Source organism: Salminus brasiliensis, chromosome 6 (assembly GCF_030463535.1).
Source record: "Salminus brasiliensis chromosome 6, fSalBra1.hap2, whole genome shotgun sequence".
In the NCBI taxonomy this organism is placed as follows: domain Eukaryota; kingdom Metazoa; phylum Chordata; class Actinopteri; order Characiformes; family Bryconidae; genus Salminus; species Salminus brasiliensis.
The window spans coordinates 15,781,047-15,802,335 of NC_132883.1; the positions used below are offsets into that span (position 1 = coordinate 15,781,047).

General features: G+C 39.8%; 1 protein-coding gene across 3 annotated transcripts in view; it reads right to left on the minus strand.

The window, feature by feature from the left end:
• Positions 1–1,351: 1,351 nt before the first annotated feature.
• Positions 1,352–21,289, minus strand: part of cacna1fb (calcium channel, voltage-dependent, L type, alpha 1F subunit) — a 46,251-nt gene continuing 26,313 nt past the window's right edge. The window contains exons 13-48 of one of the 3 annotated variants that reach the window (XM_072681831.1): positions 20,938–21,098; positions 20,613–20,838; positions 20,250–20,457; positions 19,889–20,009; positions 19,365–19,440; positions 18,657–18,711; positions 18,506–18,560; positions 18,296–18,398; positions 18,016–18,145; positions 16,287–16,346; positions 16,032–16,138; positions 15,457–15,544; positions 15,241–15,348; positions 15,049–15,101; positions 14,551–14,697; positions 14,224–14,425; positions 13,956–14,114; positions 12,966–13,076; positions 12,750–12,833; positions 12,374–12,502; positions 12,222–12,287; positions 11,990–12,081; positions 11,711–11,870; positions 11,095–11,222; positions 10,893–10,989; positions 10,585–10,687; positions 8,911–9,012; positions 8,331–8,452; positions 6,954–7,073; positions 5,899–6,158; positions 5,464–5,487; positions 5,238–5,360; positions 4,869–5,017; positions 4,548–4,660; positions 3,775–4,113; positions 1,352–2,851 (exon numbers count right to left, since the gene is read on the minus strand). In XM_072681831.1, coding sequence (XP_072537932.1) covers positions 2,582–2,851; positions 3,775–4,113; positions 4,548–4,660; positions 4,869–5,017; positions 5,238–5,360; positions 5,464–5,487; positions 5,899–6,158; positions 6,954–7,073; positions 8,331–8,452; positions 8,911–9,012; positions 10,585–10,687; positions 10,893–10,989; positions 11,095–11,222; positions 11,711–11,870; positions 11,990–12,081; positions 12,222–12,287; positions 12,374–12,502; positions 12,750–12,833; positions 12,966–13,076; positions 13,956–14,114; positions 14,224–14,425; positions 14,551–14,697; positions 15,049–15,101; positions 15,241–15,348; positions 15,457–15,544; positions 16,032–16,138; positions 16,287–16,346; positions 18,016–18,145; positions 18,296–18,398; positions 18,506–18,560; positions 18,657–18,711; positions 19,365–19,440; positions 19,889–20,009; positions 20,250–20,457; positions 20,613–20,838; positions 20,938–21,098 — 4,651 coding nt within the window. In that variant the 3' untranslated portion in view covers positions 1,352–2,581. Of the gene's footprint in view, positions 2,852–3,774; positions 4,114–4,547; positions 4,661–4,868; positions 5,018–5,237; positions 5,361–5,463; positions 5,488–5,898; positions 6,159–6,953; positions 7,074–8,330; positions 8,453–8,910; positions 9,013–10,584; positions 10,688–10,892; positions 10,990–11,094; positions 11,223–11,710; positions 11,871–11,989; positions 12,082–12,221; positions 12,288–12,373; positions 12,503–12,749; positions 13,077–13,955; positions 14,115–14,223; positions 14,426–14,550; positions 14,698–15,048; positions 15,102–15,240; positions 15,349–15,456; positions 15,545–16,031; positions 16,139–16,286; positions 16,347–18,015; positions 18,146–18,295; positions 18,399–18,505; positions 18,561–18,656; positions 18,712–19,364; positions 19,441–19,888; positions 20,010–20,249; positions 20,458–20,612; positions 20,839–20,937; positions 21,099–21,289 lie in introns of all 3 variants that reach the window. The other 2 variants (XM_072681832.1, XM_072681830.1) reach the window with 2 other exon arrangements.

Below are 21,289 nucleotides of genomic sequence, written 5' to 3' on the forward strand. Positions count from 1 at the left end.
AGCCAAGGTAGTGATGCCGAACAAGGCCGGTAGCTGTAGGCCGATGTGCTATGCCCAAGGTGGTGATGTCGGATAAGGCCAGTAGCCATTGTGCCGTTGAGGTTGCAGTGTTGGACAAGGTCTGTAGTCCATTTGCCACAGAGGTAGCGATGTTGGAAGAGGCTGGTAGCCTAGGTACGATCACCATGGTAGCAATGATGACCTGGCATACTACTGCTACAAACTTTTGTCACATAAATGCCATGGGATGTCTTCACACCACTTTCCTTCATAATAATATTTTAAGCAAAGAAACACAACCTCAGTTAACTTAATATTACATGTCTTCAGCAGCATGTATATTTGTTAGCTTTGTGGCAAGATGTAATCCTCAGGCTGTTAGTAAGAGAAAATGCCTCTTCGTTCCTTGACAATGATGATCTCCATGTCTCCCATTCAAATACCTACCACACCTTACCCTGTTTCTGAGATCAGACAAGGGTGGTAGCTAAATATCAAGCAGTAGTGTCCTATTGTGTGGAGGTTCTCAAATACCATCAAGTCTTACCACCTGGACATCACCTTTAGAGTTGTCCATTACTTACTTTTGAAGCAGAGAGATAATAAGCAGTGCTGCTCTCTCTCTCCCAAGCTTAAAGGATCCCCACCTAGAGTAGGCGGCTAAGTGCTTCTGTCCTATAGCCAAAACAGGACATCAATGGATTGATTTCTTTGCATGTGTGGATTGGATGGGTTGTTACTGACATCTGGTAAAAACGTCCTGTCAACAGCACCTTTAAAAATATATTTACTTTGAAAATTGGTGACGTTCAATAATTATTTCACCTGCTGTAATAATTAGCACCTTTCTTTGAATATTCTTTGACTCAGGTGTACCAATTCTGATTTAATTCTCCTTAAGATGTCTTCACATACTAGACAGACTCTTTCTAACTGGCAAAAAAAGACTGTTACCTTTAAAGGAGTTTATTCTTCAGAGATGCTGTCACGATGGGGGCTGTTAACAGCTGGGCCAGAAAAGCCATCTGGGAAGGAGGGAGGGGGGAGGGGTGCTGGAGGGATGAGAAGACAAAGTCTTCTCTTCCAATTACAGCAGGACCAGCATCCAGCAAAATAACAGATATACAGAAACAGACACAATAAATAGTTTCTACTAATGCATAAAACATAGTAAATCAGTTAAAGCTAAACAATGGAGACACAGGGCTCAAAGTTTTGTTTTTTGTCAATAATGCTGATTTAATAAACTGCATAATTAAAATATGAATTAAATCAACAAATTAATTTAATTAAACAAACCAAGTGAAAAACACAAAACAAAATAACTTAAGAGAAAATTAAGAGAGGCCAGACTTAATTTTTATATTCCAGATTACAAACAATTATTTAATAAATAGACTTTCACCCACCCTCACATAGAAATGTCTTTAGATGTTTACATGTACAGCACTGGATTATAGTACAGTTATTTACATATTTATATTCAAGAAAAAGGGATAATAAAACACTGAGCCACATTGACTGTGATTTTCGTAATTAGTTTGAGGAAAAACAGATGATACTGTTGACCTACACTTTAACTGAAGTAGAAATTCATATTCACCAGAAACCCAATAAAATCTGGTTTGTTCACAGAGCAACTGCAACATTACTGAGCTGGCATCCACTATTAGATGTAAAGAAACACAACGGTAAGAGCTAAAACAAGAAAAATAAACAAAAATAACGATTTGTGCTCAGTTCAGTTGTTGTACATGAAATTTAAGTATGTGTTTAAAGCTGTCATACAATGAACATTTTTTAAAGAAAACCTGCACAATCAAGGGGTTAATGAGTCATAAAAAATTAAAAACAGTAGAAATAAGTAGGTATTTACAATGGAATCTGATCACTGTGAAAAAAGCACAATGTAAGGATTTAGGATGTCTTACTCATCAGTATTGCTACATTTGTATTTTTGTAGATCTCATGTGGCAGAATCCCTTTACAGATGTTGTGTGCTTTTTTTGTCAAATGAATGAAAAGAAGATAACATAAAAATGTATTTACAACTAAATAAACCATGTTCAACATGATGTCTGTAAAAAAGTAGTCCTTTCAGAGACGTACTGCACACTATTTGATGCAAATGTGTTACAGCAAATGAATGCTGGCCACTCACAGATTCACTGTCCATGATGTCTGTTTTTTATGCATTTTGATCTGGCCAGCATCATTCAGCTACTGGTACAGCTTGTCTGTTCTTATGCCTCTGACATATTAATGTCTATTCGATCTTGGATTCTTCTAAATACATTTCAAAACCAACCTTCAATACAGTTTCAATTTTATAACATTAATCTTGAGTCAATATTTAAAGGTCTATTAAAAATGTCTCTATTAAAAATGGCCTCTGTAATATTTAACCCAGGACTTTTATCAACCATGGTCTAACAAGTTTGTCCATGCTTGCCTCTGTAACGTGCAGCTTTGGGACACTCTATCTCTTTCTGACCCCAAGAGACATTGGCTGCTTCACTGACCAGCTTCTTCGCCCTTCCTTACACTCACTTATTAATCTGCTTTGTCCATCTGATGTCATTCAGAAGGAGGTAACGCATGTCATTTCATCAGCAAGCTCATCCTCATCTCGGCCCCTGACTGGCTCCTCGTCGCTGTACAGGGGTCCTAAGTCTGTGTGGTTGAGGAAACCCCCTCCAGAGCTCCCCGTACTCCCCCGGCTTAACAGGTCACTGGCCGCGCTCTCCATTTCGTCTATGGTCATGTGACATGCATCAGCAATCTCCCGCTTGGCGAAGGCAACAAACTTGGGGTCCTTAGCATAAAGGCCAAGGCCCTCAGAAATCAAGACCTGCAAAGGGGCCAGGATAGAGAACTTTATTAACACAAGGAACTATTAACTCTATTCATTATACAATCTACCATTTATTTAAAGCTGAAGACCTGGAGATAGGGACAATTGTCAAGGACTGAGCAAGGACAACTATAATGTTATGTCAAACACTATGCTCTCTCTATCTTCATGACATCCTCAACATTGTCAGCCCCTCGGTATCACGCCCTCCCCTGGTGCGATGCCGAGCCGCCGCCCTCGTTTGGTTCATGTTTGGTTCATACTTGCTTAGAATCCATCTCTGCGAGTGTTCATCCATCTATGTCTGGCCTAACCCGTCGTGACAGACATGCTCAGATATACTTAGTGTGATGTAATTTATCACCAGTTACGAAGACATTTCATCATACTCCCTGCACCATTCAAAACAGTAATAATTTACATCCCAGTAAACAGCTGTACAAAACAGACAGCAGAAACACCTGTAATGTTCTATATGCTTACAGCCTAATTGTCATGTTAAATCAGGGGTCAACAATCTTGTCCACTAAGGGTTTTCTTACTTGACTGATATGAAAACCAGCAGCGCCACTGACCCTTTGTTACACAAGGCTGGTGACTCCTGGGTTATTAATAAGACAATCATGCAAGCATGACAAATTTCCATGTTGTCTGTGGTATAAGGGTTTCACCCCATAACAACTAGGATAGACCCTCTTGGCTACAGCCTTAGGCTGAAATGCTGCAGAGGGTACTGATTTCCATAGACAAGAGTTGGAGAGAGGTTTACTTCTTCAGAGCAATGGAATTTTAGTACAATCTTATACCCCAAGTTGTCAATGTGGACAACAATGTGGTTTCCTACAATGTAGGTTCTGCTGCATCTGGTGTTTTGAGGCTGATGAGGTTTTGATGTAGTCAATGAAACTCCTTTGTCTTACCGCCTCCACCAGGCTGTCGGCGCTACCTCTCTTCTCGCTGTAGTGTGGACTGAGCTGGGTGGGCACTCGCAGAGTGGTGTACGCCCGATAAGGCTGGCCTGCCCGTCCACCCGAAGGCCCTGAGTACCAGCCTGGCTGCTCTCCCACAGGCACATTAGCACTTCCAGCTTTCTTATCCCAAATGCCCACGCCTCCAGCACTGGCCGTCACCTCATCCTCGACCAAGATGAGCGGTGCGTACAGTAGACGACCCCGTCGGGGGCTGGGGTTGGCCCAAGAGGCAGTGGAGCCCATGGAGGAGTGGCTGCTGCTGCGACGGGAGTCGTAACTGCCATATGGCTAAGAGAAAAGAGACATAAAGAGACAATAACAGGTATGTAGGAGGAGTTAGAGGAAAACCTTTCCATTTATACAACTGTGCAGCACAATCAACATGCAGACAAATTTTATGTATATAGTTGTGGACTAGAATAGGGAGAATTAAATAATACAAATATAATGCAGTCATCATATGAAGAGCTATAATTTCCTTTATATATAGACGTCGGACGTTCCAGTATATTATAACTTCGCAACTGCATGTTTTCTCTACTTGAAAATGGTTGCCCAATTCATTTTTATGAACATAAAACAGCAATGGTTAAAACAACTTACATTGCTGTACAATAAAGTTTAGGTTTATTTTTCTTGCCCTATTAAGTTACCATTCCAAATATGTGAGGCTATGTTACAATTTATATTAAATTAATGATATTATAATTAAGTAGGGTTACCTGTGCGCGTGCTCTGCAAGGTGGAGAATTCTGATGGTAGGTCCCAGGGATGGGGAGATCATCATTACTGCCCTGCCTCCTCAGACACTGGATGTTGAATGATGGCTTCCGCCCTGAGAGAAAAGAGGAAAGGAGGGCATACTAAAAATAGATAGATTTCTGTATTGTCATTACACAATATAACCAAACTGAGTTTGTCCATGTTGGTATACAAAAAAATCCCAATGGTTTGTTTTCATAAACTACAGTGCACAAAAGGTGGATTGACAGAAAGAGCTGATACATGTGAAACGAGAGAGTATGTGGTATTATTCATTATACCAGTGGGGGTTGCAGGCAGCAGGCGTCTCCTGGCTGTCCTCCTGGCCTCCACATAGCCATTTCCATAATGGTTATTATACGTAAGATGTGCATCATAACCATGCTCTCTATGGCCTGGATACACAGGGCCCTCATCTGGGTAGCCATGCCTGAAGAGAAAAGAAGGATTTACCATCTCGGAAAAGAGAAATAAAAACTGAATACTGCTAAATCTCTAAAACAACACAACGGGTTCAGTTAGACTTTCATTTAAAAAAAATCAAACAGTTGCGTGGCTGTTATGATACCCCTCATGTCCTGTTGCTGTTATGAGCAACATAATTCTGCAGAGATGGGACTGGATTTAACATGATAAAACAAGTGAAGGACCTGTCTCCGGGCACAGCGGCCTCCTCGTCATCCTCTCTGTAGAAATTCTGCTCTCCAGGATAGCCCTCCTCTCCATCCATTCTTCGTGACAAAGGAGAGCTGAAGCGATCCCTCGAGTCCCTCCTGAGTGGAAGAAAGGACACCCAGTATGAGGACATCAGACAAAAAGACTAATACATTTGATAAAGAGGTGACTGTGAAGGTGTGTACTTTTTTATAAGCTCACCTTGGGTGCTTGTAATATGATGCCCTAAAACACAGCAGAAAGATATCAAACAAATGATTATAGTAGACCAGTAGTGATCAGTTAGACTCAAAATATAGAGTTCCCAGTTATGCACAAATTGCATGCAGTAAATGCATATCAGCAAATGTCAAACTGTACTAGTGGAGCAGATGAGGTATTTAAATGAAGATAGAACTTGATGGGTCCAGATGTTCCAGGTTCTAGAGGCCAATCATATTCATTGCCAATCATTTGTGTTACTTAGCCATTTTTTAAAAATGTTGTTCAGTTTAGTAATTCTGAGGAAGCATCTTAACTCATTACCTCAGTTATTTTACTATGGACATTAATAACAAAAGTCTGCTGCACCTTTTTATTGAGTCTATTTGCTCATTTTGAGAACTATGCTTAGGATCTACAAATAGTATATCTGACCTCTTTGGTGGCTGGTCGATCACCCCATTCTTATTGTGATAATGAAAGGAGGAGCGCATGTTCTCTCCTCTTGTGAAATTCTCCTGCTCCAAGAGGCTGCTGCCATTAGGCGTTTTGGCTAGTGAGGCCCTGCGGGATGGACCTCCATTGGAGATGCCCTCTCCGGGGACAGAAGCAGATGTACCAGTCGGTGTGGAAGCCAGGGATGAGCGACGGTCTTTGGCTGGGTGTTCAGTGTGACCAGTGTAACCTTTCTCATTCTAGAATAGCAAAGACAGAAGAAGGGATGTACACAATATGGACCAAAGTATTGGGGCACCTGCTCATTTATAGTTTCTTCTGAAATCAAGGGCATTAAAAAGAGTTTATTTTGCTTTTGTTGGAGTAACTGTCTCTATTGTCCAGGGAAGGCTTTCTACAGGATTTTGGAGCATTGCTGTGAGGATCTGATTGCATTCTGCAACAAGAGCGTTAATGAGGTCAGGGTGTTTGGTGATCACCACGCTACCTTATTCTCAAATCCTTAACTCATCCCAAAAGCATGGAGCAACATCATTCCAGAGAACACAGCTCCACTGCTCCACAGCTCAATGATGGGGGGCTTTATACCCCTCTAGCCCACTCCTGGCAATAGGCATGGTGCCAATGTGTTTATGTGTATCTGCTCCAGAAAGTCCAATTCTATTGCCAATACTTCTTTATAGGGTCTAGACAAGCTGTGTGTATTTGCACATTCGTCTTTGCAATGGGTGCAAATGAAAGTAGCTGAATGCAATTATTAGAAGGGATGTCCACATTTGGACATACAACATTGGTCAAGAAATGTAAAGTGCAGTTCCTTAGCAACCACTGGTGAGCAGAATGATGCAGGTATGTTTAATGAAAGTGCTTAAACAATCTAACAACATGGGATAAGATTGTTTGGTCAGTACAAAATACTGTGTATATATTACAGTGCAGATAAATCTATAATGACCAACAACATGTAACAGGAGAATAGAAGCAAAATGTGTGTTTATCTAAGATTCAATGTCCACCAATCACCTCTCAGATACCTTATAGTGTGCCTCATCTTCTTCTTGCTCTTCCTCCATTCCCTCCTCTTCCTCCTCGAGGTCTGCATTCATGGCCAGTCGAATCTCTGGCCCCAGATCTTGCAGGGTACGCAGACCCGCCTGACACAGATGCACGCGGACAAAGAGAAGGGGCCACAGTATATATGCTGCACAGGACAGAGGCACAACAAAACCCCACCCTTGCACATGGAGCCAAGCTACACACACATAAAATAGGCGGATTCCACAGATGCCAACATGGCAGAATTTAGGATATCTCAAACTTGCATACTAAATGCCTTATACATAGTTATACTTCACAGTTCTGATCTAACTAAATAAATACCGATAAATATCTATCTCTCCTTTCTGCCTATATAAGCCTTTCATGACAACTCACAAAAGTCTACATAAATATTTAACAAGCCAGTTATGATAAAGACTAACAAAGAAGCAGTCACCAGGTGCTGGCTTTAGATGAATCCCTCTACTGTGGGCCTATTTAAAGGAATTCTCCAATATACACACTCCATGCAAAGAATAACTTACACCCTTCATCTACATAAAGATAAGGGGAAAAACATACAGGAAGAAATGGGTCTGTTGTATTTTTCACTTTTGCTAAAAGCCCAGTTTAGTGCTGTGTTTTGATTGGTTTTGGACACTGGGAAATATCATTTGTACCATTTGTAAATTGCACTCATTGCACAAATAGCCAATGAAGTGGTATTAACAAGTGGGAAACTCATGAGAGGTGACATAGACAGCAACCTTTGACCTTTCTGTATGTTTTTGAATTCAGTTTTTAATCATGTTTGTTATTACACTCCAATGCTTAGCGGACTAATATTAATTTAGGTCACTGTTTTGGGATGTGTTACTGATCTGTTCTATCAATACTGATGTTTTATCACTTTGGGAATAAGCTTTCGTTGCTTAATGTCCTCTAATTGCCATACTTTCAACATCATGTTATGTCCAACCAATCAGAGAGACATTAATTACCAGTACATTCTCCTAAGACTGTGTACGTTGTCCTTATTCAGTGGACCAAAATAGAACATCTGCTAATATTAAGAGGACGTCTCTTGTTAATGGGTAAGTCAGCTGTACAATCTCTGCTGCTGCGACTAGTGGAAAATAAACGCAGCAGTGCAACAGCATTTGTGTATAAGTGGCTCTAGAAACAAACACAGATGTGCAGCGGCATTTGTAATGTAAAGCTAGATTTAGCTTTATGATCTGTGTATTAGAGTTACTGTCTGTGCCTGACTAAATGGAGCAGCTGTAATTATTAATGACTGTGTAATAGACTATAGTGTCTATGTAATTAGGAAAATTAGGTCTAGGTGAAAAAAATCTGGGTTAGACATGTACCTGGAGAGCAGATGGGTTTTTGGGGTCCGGATCACCCACTGTTTCTTTTCTCTTACGGAACTTTCTGAAGTAATCCTGAATCAGGAACGTGGCATAGAACTTACCCACAGTCACCTCCTCCTCTGAAAAGAGAGAGAAAGAGAAAGAGACACAGAGAGACAGTCAGTGAGATGATCATTCCTACAAAGCAAAGAATGAGCTACATTAGTGAGCAACATTTTGGAGTAGTAACTTAAGTTATTCATTACAGAGAACCTTAACTGAGCTCCTCATTAAAGAGTAATAAGTAGATAAATAAAAAAAGGTAAAATATAAAATTTGAATGAACAGACTGACTCCTGAACATGCAGGAACCCAGCAGGAACAATTACCTATTAAACTTTTGAAAACAAATAAAGAAACAATAATTAGTGTGAATTATTACCAATAACAAAAGCTGCAAAACCTACATAATGCCACAAAAACACAAGAAAAGCTGTTGATGATAAAAATGATAATTCCACAAAACTGTTATGGAAATGTGACCCGTTAAGCTGCCTTTAAGCTAAGTGCTGAGCAAAAGCACAAAGATCCTCCTCACCACTGACAGGGGGAATAACCTCATCCAGGATTTTGGGCTTCATGCGTTTCCAGATCTTCTTAATGATATTCCTCAGCTCTTCATTTTCCTGATCTGGGTGACCTGAGAACATACCAGTGGAACTTAATACCCTGAGCCATTCTGCAACAGCATGCTACATTTTAGAGCTGGTTGATATCTACAAATAATTATCACAGATTTTCATAAGATTTTCTTTAATTAATTAATTCTTTAATTATTAATAATATCATACCCATTTGTTAATGTGGACTACTCTGTGCTCAGCTTTCACCAGCACTAACAGCTAAATTATTATTGAATCCAAAAACACTTCTGTACAAAACAAAATAACAATCACATTTGATATGACATGCAACTGGGTTGTTGTTTCCGTTGCTGTAAGGAAGCCTAAGTTTGGTATTTCACTGATGAAGCATCTGGTCATTAGCATTAGCAGTAATTTAGTTTTGAACATTGACATATTGATGAGCTGACAGCAATGCAAACTGTAAGCCTGGTTTCTGACTAAATATCTGTACTGCGGGGTCAAGGGATAAACCCAGTACAGGTAGGAGAAATGGGGTGGGAAAAGATTTTGACTACAATCATCATTACAGGAACTCTTTACCTAATTGCGAGGAGCAGCTAAGCAGAGAGGCTGATCCAGAGAAGACCCAAGCTAAAGCTAAGTAGGAACTACCTAAACTTATCTTCAGCTGTGGATTACAGATCACACCATTTATCGTGATGGAAGTGGTCTTTAAATAGACTTGCAATCACTAATTATAACCATAGCAATTTAATTATTTTCCTTTCTCTTAGTTTTAGTTTCAAACACATGCATGCACACACAACTCCAATTCTTGTGGCCAGCTCACACTTAACCATGATGACACATTTGAATACATGGTTAATATATACAGCAGCAGAATAAAATACATTTTATAAGATTCCGTAAGAATCCCTACTGTCCAGGGAAGGCATTCTAGTAGATTGCTGTGAGTATTTGTTTGCTTTCAGAGACAAGAGCGTTAGTGAGGTTAGAATGCTGGATGATCACCACCCCATCTCATCCCCAAATCCCCAATGGAGCACCATCATTCTGCAGAACACAGTTATATCCCTCTAGTCTACGCCTGGCATTAGGCTCGAGGACAACAGGTTTATGTTTATTCGCTCCAGGGAGTCCTATTCTATTGGCAATACTTCTCTACAGGGACTTGCAAAGCTGTGTGTGCTCTTGCACACCAGTGTCAGCAATGGGTGCAACCTAAAGTTGAATGCATTCATTAGAAGGGGTGTACACAAACATATGGCATTTGGACATACTGTATGTATATCATGTGTAATAATCTACTGTTTTAACAGTAAAATAGAAAAAAGATGTGCATATTATTTAATACTTCCTTATTTGGCAAGCTCATTCTTGTACTGCTAGTCAAACAATGAATTCCACTTAGAAGACCTGTAAGTCAGTCATTGATTTGATTAAATTTCCAGTCTTCAAAAGCACAACATGAGCTGACTTATTATTGTCCATGTGGATACTTAATTCAACACAGCAACCAAGAGTCCACTTTAAAATGCAGAGCAAAATCTGCATGATTCATATATGGCGATCATGTGAGTCATGGATGTTATGTGTATGTACATGTGCAAGCCTGTGGTACTAACCCTCAGTTTTAATCTTCAGGGCAGTTCTGACTAGGGCAAACAGAGTGGCGTTGAAGGTCACTGTGCCATCTGAATTTAAGGGCATGTTCATAGCAACCAGCCTCTGCAAAAGAGAGAAAGAGAGAGAATTAGAGAGTGAATTCAGTGTGTGTTTACTTATGTCTTACTTCATTACTTAAGTAATGAAGAAATATTTCTTTTTATATCCTTTTATATAGTGTGTGTCCATGTGGTCAGAAATATTACTTATATTTTTATACTTTATGTACTTTACATGTGTGTGTGTGTGTGTGTGTTGTGTGCTGTACCTTGCAGGCCACACGGTGGGGACAGAGTTTTCCAAAACCCAGAGGAGGCTGGATCCTCCTGAGTAGAGCCACCACGTCTAAGTGCTTTATGCGACCCCTTCATTAAAGAAAAACACAATTATACACAAGACACTAAAGGGTGGGGGGAGAGAAAATATAAGCATACAAATACATGATATAGGAAAACAGAAATTGGTCTTACTTGGCCTCAGGATCATACTCTGACCAGATCCTTTTGAACTCATCCAGATGATGTGGCCCCAGAATTGACCAATCACGTGTTAAGTAGTCAAAATTGTCCATAATGACAGCCACAAAGAGATTGATAATCTAGGAAAGTAGAAAAACACACAAGTAATAATGTATAAAGATGCAGATGTGCAAAAGCTGCTGGACTGAGTTGGTAATCAAGTGATCCATTACACATTCCTAATTACTACGCTCATTACTTATTATGTCCCACACATCTATTGGATTTCAGTCTGACTTACTGGAGAGGCATTTGACTACCAAGTATAAATGCATGTGAAACATTTTCAGGATTCTGTGGAAAAACTAAAATAAATGTTAGGTTAGTTTATTCTTAATTATTTTAAAAGACAACTTCTTTAATTAATTAATCAATCAAGCCCAGGGTTTTCATATTTTTTTGCGTTTATTAAATATTTATTTATAAATCATGTTTAAAAAAGATATTTTACGTTTAAAAGATTTTTGTGGAAATGCAAGAGGATTTTCCCTTATCTAATGACTATTATATACCCCTATATATTTGGACAAAGTATATAAGAGTTGGAAGTAAAAGAGTTCCGACTTACCAGAAAAGCGCAAAGCATGAAGAAGCTGATGAAGTAGACAATGGCAAAGTTGCTGCCACAGGTAAACTCCTCACCAGGCTCGTAATCTGACTCCGGGTCACAGCGTTTGCCCGGCAGACTGGCCAACATGATTTCTTGCCATGCTTCACCTGTGGCGCACCTACACACATGCACACACACAAACACAGCAGGTGGGATGGGGATGACACTCCACAGTTTATAATTAAACCCCTGCTGTGGTTTTCACTGGTTCCTCGGTTTTCCTTCGCTGTCTCTCACCTGAAGAGCAGCAGGACTGCTTGGGGAAAGGTCTGGAAGTTGTTATTGCGGTTGATTGGAGTGTAGTCCTGCATGGCAATCTTCCCAAATGTCTGAATGAAAGAAAGACAATTAGATAAGCATTCAAATCCCTGAAATGCACTAAGGGTATTTACCTCTACAATGTTTAATACATTAAACACATGCCTGTTTATGCAGACCAATATGAATTTGTAATTCCTCCACAACCCACCTGCATGCCAATTACAGCATAGATGAAGAAGATCATGGCGATGAGCAGCGCTACATAAGGAAGGGCCTTTGGGACAAACAGAACAAGACAATCCATGTGAGAAATTGTGTGAGGTAACAGAGAGGGGAACTGTATTTGTGTCAATTCCTAACCTGGAGAGATTTTACAAAGGTCCAGAGCAGCGTGCGGATGCCTTCCCCTTTGCTGAGCAGCTTAACCAGTCGCATCACGCGAAAAAGACGGAAGAATGTAATTGAAACTCGAGAACTGTCCTCTGAGCTCTGTGAACACAAAAGTTTGAAATGAAGCGAAATTTCCTACAAAAAAAGTCTGCAGATAAGATTCTGTACTAATGTCTAGGCTATTAACTGTACATTGAACAACTACATAAATAAAGCAATTGGTTTAAAAGATCAATTTAAAAGATAAACAGACCACCAATTTTCATACTATAAGAAATCATATAATTGTACTATTTGCATTGTTGTAACATAATACTGTGCCACTAATGACAGTTTGGAAACTTACACTAAACTCTGTAACCACTATGTCCACCACACTCCCCACCACAATCAGAGCATCAAAGGAGTTCCAGGCATCAATAAAATAATGCTGTAGTGAAAGAAAATGGCTAGTATTAGTTATTGAAGCACACAGTAGACAGAATGACAAATAAAGACAGCATATATAGCTACAAATGAAGGTATAAAGCAAAGTAAATATGATAAGAGAAATGATAGGAACCCTGAGTCTGAGGGCTAAGAGTTTGATGATCATTTCCACAGTGAAAAGGCCGGTGAAGACCATGTTGAGGATGTCCATTATGTAGCTGAAGAGTTTGGACTGTTCATAGTGCTGAGGAGACAGGACCAGACAAATACACTATTACAGCATTTATAAAGGAGTTCAAAAACAACTAAAGTTTGGGAAGGGGGACATGGCTTCCAGTATAAGAATTCCCGAGTTCTCTTGTTCTTTGAGTTATACTTGGAAAATGTACTATAATTGTATGCCAAACTTGATTACACTAATCACACTGAGAATAATGCAGCTATAACTAAAGCTGTTTCACCCTCTGTGGACCAAATCAGAAAGTTTTTAGACAAAACAAGACAACCACATTTACCATTTGTGTGTTTGGACTCCGCATTTAACATAACCGTGCAGTGAACACACATGTATACACTAGTAAGTGTACACACACACAGTGATATAGTAATCACACCTGCCCAGAATATTAGGCAGATAGTTAAGGGCCTTGCTCATGTGAACATAAAGGCCGGTGATGCTTTAGGTGGATAACTTTTAAAGCAAGAACATTTGCATTAAAGATAAAATCTCTTTGTTTTGGGGCTGTACTGCCACATATACTAACATCTATATTAAGGTTTGAGTTTTCCTGTTCTTCAGCTCTCAGAATAAGGGGTCAAATGGGTATAGTCAGAGGGTAAAATGGGCTAAAGTGCACCAAAGCAAAGTCCTGGCCCTTTAATTTGTGTGAACAGTGCTGAACATTGTCTCGTTTCCAATGTAAAGTCCAAGACATTCATTTAACTATATGTGCTAAACCATGCACAGAGATATTCTTTAATAAACAGATACTTACTCCCTTTGTTTTTGTTTTTTTTGCCTTTGCATGTGACATGTGTCCTTTTTGTATTGTTCTACAGATTTTCATTACTAGGCTGAGTTTTATTGCTAGGTATTACTCATTTAATTTTTTCTGTGGTTTACCTGAACTGCCAAAGTGACTGTGTTGAGGAGGATCAGCACAAACATGATGTATTCAAACCCTGTGGAGTTGATTATAGACCAGAACTTATATTGCACTGGGTTTTTAGGGATGTAGAGCTTCAATGGCTGGGCTTTCAGAGCATATTCTACACACTGTCTCTGTGGAAAAAAAGAAACAGACAGCCTTTAAAGAACATGATGGTGTCTTAATAGAAGATCATGAAAGAGAAACCGGTGCCAAAGGTTCTTCAAAGATGTCTCTACTAACCTGGTTCTTGTCAAGCTCACAGTTCTTAAATTCAGCTTCTCCCTGCTCACGGAAAGTGATGATGACAAAACCTACGAAGATGTTCATCATGAAGAAGGCAATAATAATGATGTAGACGATGAAGAAGATGGAAATCTCAACACGGTAGTTGTAGACAGGGCCATGGTTCTCCCTGTTTGCATCTATGGCTTTGTAGAGAAGCCTGAGAAAGGTCATGGACGAAATATAACACAAAACACATAACATATAACCCAGGGGAAGCAACGCTTTATATGCTGAGCCAGATTTGACCCTTGTTCTTTGGAACATGCAGGGAAGACTACTTACGCTGGCCAGCCCTCAAAGGTAGACACGGTGAACAAGGCCATCATGCCCATAAGCACGTTGTCAAAGTTAAAGTCGCTGTTGAGCCAGATGCGCTGCCGCACCATTGGATGAGTGACGTCACCGTCTTTATATACTACAAATGTACCTCTGCATCACAAACACACACAACCACTCGGTCTGAGACAAAAACTGAATGAATGCAATACAGAAACATTTACATTACAGCATTTAGCAGACGCTCTTATCCAGAGCGACTTACAAGGTTGCTTGTATTACAGAGGTGGGCCAATGTAGTGTTAGGAGTCTTGCCCAAGGACTCTTATTGGTGTAGCGCAGCATAGTCACCCAGACCGGGAATCGAACCCCAGCCTCCCACATGGTGTGGTAGCTCAGTGGCAGGTAGTGGTGTTATCTGTTGTGCCACACCAACCACATACAAACATACATTCATATTCATGGAGGAAAAATACACAGACAGGATACAGTTGCACTTCTTACTTGCACTGTTCAGGTGTGTGTTTCGCCTCATCTGTGCAGCGATAAAATTTACCCTGAAAAATAAGATTATCCTTATTAGAACTTTTCAGCACAATATGAGTACTTAAAAGGAATCTAAGCATGTATGGCATTTAATAACAATACGAGAAGGATATAGAACATGTAGTGGACAGATATAGAGCTATTGACTACCTTAAAGAGCTGGACGCCAATGCAGGCAAACATAAACTGAAGCAGTGCAGTGACAATCATAATATTCCCAATGGTCCTGATAGCCACAAACACACACTGTACAACATGCTGTAAAGATGCAGAGACGCAATTATTAGAAAGAGAAACACAACAGAATAGTATTATGAAAAACACACACACACACAAGCATATACATAGTCACACACAAAGTGGTACCTTAAGTCCCTTGGCTCTGTTGATGGCTCGGAGAGGCCTAAGTACTCGTAGCACTCGTAGGATTTTCACCACAGATATAGCACTCGAACTGAAAATATCATGGAGAGGGGGGTTAAAGTGTGTTTTTCTGGTCCGTGTTAGATATGACCCTGAATCTCTAACAAGAGGGTCATCTCCACAAGTATGTGTGTGTGCATGTTCACAGAGATAAAGACAAGTATCTTTATCTATGCCTTAATCTGGCAGTTGTTATTAACATTGTGCCAAAATTTCATAATTAAAGTCAGTTTTACCATGAAAACAAAAACACTACTGGCATTACATTACCTAAAGTCATTAAAGCCACGGTTCCACATACCGTAACATTATAAGCACAGTTCATTTCATTTCACATATATGATTAGATAAGTACAGTCACTCTTTGTCCACCAGAGGGCAGTCTCTATGTCTACTTAGATTTGGCTGCATTTAACTGCATTTCTATCATCTTGTACTTTCCGATAGAAGGTACATGTCAGTAAAAACATCTAAATGTACTTGAAAATACTAACATGTGGTGTGCTAGTCAAACTTACTGAAGGAAGAACGAGACCAGAGACACACTGACAACCAGCAAGTCCAACAGATTAAACCAGTTCCTACAGAAGGAGCCCCTATGCAGGAATGCCCCATGGACAGTCATCTATGGGAGAGATAGACGAAGAGAGAGAAAGTGAGAGAGGGACACAGAATCAGACAGAATGAGAGACACAGTAGACAAAATTCTCAGAAACCTATGAAGTCATACTACGAGTACTACAAATATATTACTGTCCTTTGAAGGAAGGTACCTTGAGAAGGATTTCAACTGTGAATATGGAGGTAAAGGCATAGTCAGCGTAGCCCAGGAACTAGGGAAAAATGAGAGATTGGGACAGAAACAGAGTGTCAGAGGTTAGACGATCAATAGTGTAAGAGACTGACAGATGCAGACATGATGAGACTTCTATAAATAAACCATGGCATCCCTCTTCGTCTGATGTGCACAGAGGTGGCTGATTGTATGGTGCAGGATGGCACTTCCTCAGCTGGCAAGAGTCACATCTAACATGCCAATCAGGCAGGACAGCTGCAGTATGTGTGTGTGTGTGTGTGTGTGTGTGTGTGTGTGTTTTGGCTCTTGTCCCTTACTGGGTTATCAAGGGCACTATATACATAGCTAAACTGTGCTGTCTAGACTTTAAATTAAAATCATGGAAATACGAATGCCATAGGACACAAAGGTCTGCTCATACATGTAAAAACAGGAACACAATAAAATGCACTGTGTTGCGTTTGCATTTATTGTTCTTCCCTCATTGCTGTAATTTAAACAAGTGCGCCAACATACAGTAAACATCTTATTCATATAGCGGCGTGGAGAGAGCACGGCCAATTGTGCTGATGGCACAGCAGCATGGCTCGGGATTCAAACACACAACACCCGGGACACAGTGGGAGCCCATTACACCGCTGAGCCACTTTTAGTTCTAAAGTTTTGGCACAATGTTAATAACAACTGCCAGATTATGTCAAAAAGTTACGTTAGATGTCTGAAATTTGACGTTGTGTTGTAAAGATGGTGTGTTTTGTATAGTCATGAGACCTGCCTCTCACAACATGACACAGTTCCCCCCAAACTTAATCCAAGTGTGTTTAACATTCTCATCTACCAGACAAGACCAAAAAAATTTGGTACGGATGTAAGTGATCACATCACCCAATATTTTTTAAGATCCGAAATCTCCAACTGTAGAGGAAGCCCAGGAGCAACATATTAAAAGAATTTATACAAATGCTCACATAATGGTAGCCACTGCTAATACACTAAAATAAACATATATTTCATATTTAAAAATGACATCTACATACATTTATATATAACATTTGTCTGCTAGTGTGTGTGAATTGTAAGTCTAGTGAGATGCCTCCAGCGCCGGGCTACTTACAACTAAGGCCATCTCATCGCATTACATTATCCGTACACTATAATCTGCAATTCATTACTTAATAGTGAACTGAGCAGGAAATAAAATTTACCACTAAGATTTCAGACTAAAATAGTTGACATTCTATGACACACTAAAAAGTGCACTATTTCTATAATAGAGCGTAATATCGAACACAGCTTGAGCGTGACATTTCTGCTAAAACCAGGTGCATAGAGACAAAAGCACCTGCAGGAGACCCACAGAATATATATTAAAAAACATTTACAGTAATTCTCCAGCACTGAAGTTCCACAGAATGTTCTCTATTCTCGCTAAATTGCAGAGACAGGCAGAGTTTTACTAGGAACCCGGGGTCTATAAGAAATGCGTTGGGTTCAGACTACTCTATCAGTGTGTGGTTTTCCTACCTCAACGTGACCTTTTTAAGAGCTCTTAATGTTCACTTAAGAAATCATTTTCGATATAATTACATTTCATATGGCCTATATACTTAGTCTATATACTCTTTGCTTCACATTTTCTATATACTCTGCACATTATGTGAAAGTGTTTGTGTGTGCATGTGTGTGTGTATGTGAGACCGACTCACATTGTTCCTGGCGGAGTGAGCTCTGATTGGGTCCTCAGCAGCAAGTGAGATACTACTAAGAATGATGAAGACCAGGATCAGGTTAGTGAAGATGTGGTGATGGATCACAGTATGACAGCCGACTCTTATTCTACAGTGTGGGGGGGGGGGTAGAGAGAGAGACAGAAAAAGAGAGTACAGTCAAAAGAACAAATGCCATGACTAGGTTGTACTGTATGTACATACACAGGGGCATGTACTGTCTGTGTTCTTGTGTGTGAATATGTGTCATCAGGCTTACGGATTGGTCTTGCTGAGGCAGAAGAACGCGCTGCCTTCTGGAATGGGCAGAACCTTTTCTTTAGGTGGAGCGAAATCAGCCACATTCAACTGATCTCCTCCTTCTTTTGAGACATAGAGACAAAGAGGGAAGAGAGAAAGAGAGAAATTTCAAAGTCAAATCATAAGAATTTCAGAGGTTGTTTAGTTAAATATTAAACCTGATTTTTACCTTCATCATCTGCTTCATCATGTTCTTCCTCTTCTTCATATTCATCCATGTCCACCTGTCCCACAAAGTAAATAAAGAACCTCAAACGATCTAATAAATGGACTGTAGTGTCAACACTCTTACTGACTACTCAGAAATGTTCAGATCTCACCTTTGCTTCTTCATTCTCTTCTTCTCCCTGGCCCTCTTCTCCTTCTTTTTTTTCTCTGCAAGAAAAAGTCTATTAACTTCAGTGTCTTCAACTGGTTTCTTCAAAAGTTCTTAAGGCTCATTTATGCTGCTTGTTTATGTTTAATATGTATACTGTTTCAGACTGAGCCTGACCATATTTGTGCAGGTTCTCTGAAGGCTTATGGATACAGATGGAGTGGAGCAGTACCACTAGGAATCATGGGGGCAGTGTGGCCAATACTTTAAGCAAAACACGACCACTGCCAGAAGGACACAACAATGAAAAAAAATGATCGCTCACACTGAGTTTGCAGATCACCACCATTTACAGTGCTGCCTTTTTATAGTAAGTACTTTCTCATTATGTCCTCTACTGTCTACCGTATGTTTGTCAGAAACATCCATGCCAATGTAAAGAACACACAAAAGTGTGTGGGCAATGATGGTTACAATGTCTGAAACAGCTGTATTATTTTTTTGTACATAAAAGGAGTATAAACACAAGCTTTTATAAGCTCGTTCTCTCATTCTTACATACACGGTTTACAAATATGCTCATAACATAAAAATAGACTCAAGTTTCAAAGACTCAAGTTTCAATGATCTCTTTGCTCTTTGATGAATCCCTGCATATAGAATTGACAGGATGCTTACTCCTTATAGCATATAGAATTGGCAGGATCCTTACTCTTTCTTTTTGTCGTCTCCATCTCCTCCTGCCAAATTGTCCACAGCGATAGCCAAGAAGACGTTTAGGAGGATGTCTATGAGACAGTTAGTTGAGGTCTTTATAGAAACAGGAAGGCGGAGAGACACATGCATTCAAGTAACATATTTACATCACAAATGTACATCACAAGCTATTCTATCACAGTTTTTGTTTATGCTTAATTTTGTCTTATGGATAGTTTGTGGCTTGATTTGACCATAGTTATACATTTGCAGTATAAACATTAAATCAACATCACAGGAGTATATCATTCTGGTATTCACTTTTACGTCAGTATACCTTGTATAATAACCTAATAATTGTATAATGTACTCTAAACATAAACAACAATACTCTAAACATAAATCTAAACATATTTTTTCAGACCTTAATGACACGCATGTGCCAAAGTGTAACATGCAGTACTGTATAAGTACAATGAGGAGATATCCACTGCCTATATACTTATGTCTCCACATGGCAAATTCTTTGTAAAAGGATACAGTTACCACAAATGAAGAGAATGACAAAGTACAGACACACAATCATGCCAGGGAATACAGGGCCTCCATATGCCATGATCCCATCATACATCACCATGTTCCAGTCCTCACCTGTCAGGATCTGAGCACAAAGTTAACATGGTTAACTGCTAAATTCAGACAAAATCAAACCACTCTGTAGTTCTTATTTAAATATATGAAATATTTAAATGTTATTATATTACACTTTAAATCATACTTTGGAAAATGTATCTAAAATCCCAATAAATTAGTTGTATTGTAACCAAATGTGAACAAATAAACTACAGAACACTTAAACAAATAACATTTCAAAATGCTTTTGCCCTAAAGAGCATATGACCTGGAAGCATGTGAGAAGCGCCTGAGGAAAGGCGTCGAAAGTGCTCCTTTTGGTCTGCGTCTCATCAAAGTTGAACTTGCCACCGAAGAGCTGCATGCCCAGCAAAGCAAAGATGATGAGGAAGAGGAAAAGTAGCAACAGCAGAGATGCAATGGATTTCATAGAGTTCAGCAGAGATGCCACCAGATTGGACAAAGCCGTCCAATGGCTATGAGAGGGGGTGAGACAAAGAGTACATAAAGACACAATAAACCAAAGAATTAGATGAAACGTTTTTTTTTTTTTAACAACACCTGCAGTCAAAAGACAAAGCTACTTGTTAAATCAAAGACAGTCCTGGTTACTTTCTGACAGGTTGCGTACCGTGTGACTTTGAAGATCCTAAGCAGCCGGACACAGCGCAGCACGGAAATGCCGAGAGGTGGCATGATTTCCATCTCTACCAGCACCGTTTCCAGAATGCCTCCACACACCACAAAACAGTCAAAGCGGTTGAAGAAAGCTACGAAATAGACCTGCAGTCCCAGACTGTACATCTTCAGCAACATTTCAACCGTAAAGAGTGATAGAAGAACCTTGTTGGCAATTTCTACAGAGAGAAAGAAAGCAGGGATGACCTTTTCAGTAAAGACATTATTGGATAAAATGATTGAGAGATAAAGAGAAGAGGAGAAAACAGCCCACACACCCTGTACGTCAGTGAGCCAGTCTGGCTGGTTGTAGTGCTCTGATGCACTCAGTGCTGTGTTGAGAAAGACCAGAATCAGCACTACCCAATAGAACGTCACAGATTTCACCGCTTTTCGACACGTTCGTCGAACACCACGGTTCCAGCGACGGAAGGTGCGGCTGAGGACACACACACACACAACACTGATTTATTAACAAAATAAGGCACAACACAATTAATTACACTAATTAGGTTTTCAGTTGAGAAGACTAAACAAGATAGAAGCAGACTTAGCAGCATGACACTTTGTGAATCTGTGAATGTGGTCAACTGCTAATTATCTAAGTAAGATCAAATGGTTGTGTGTGAT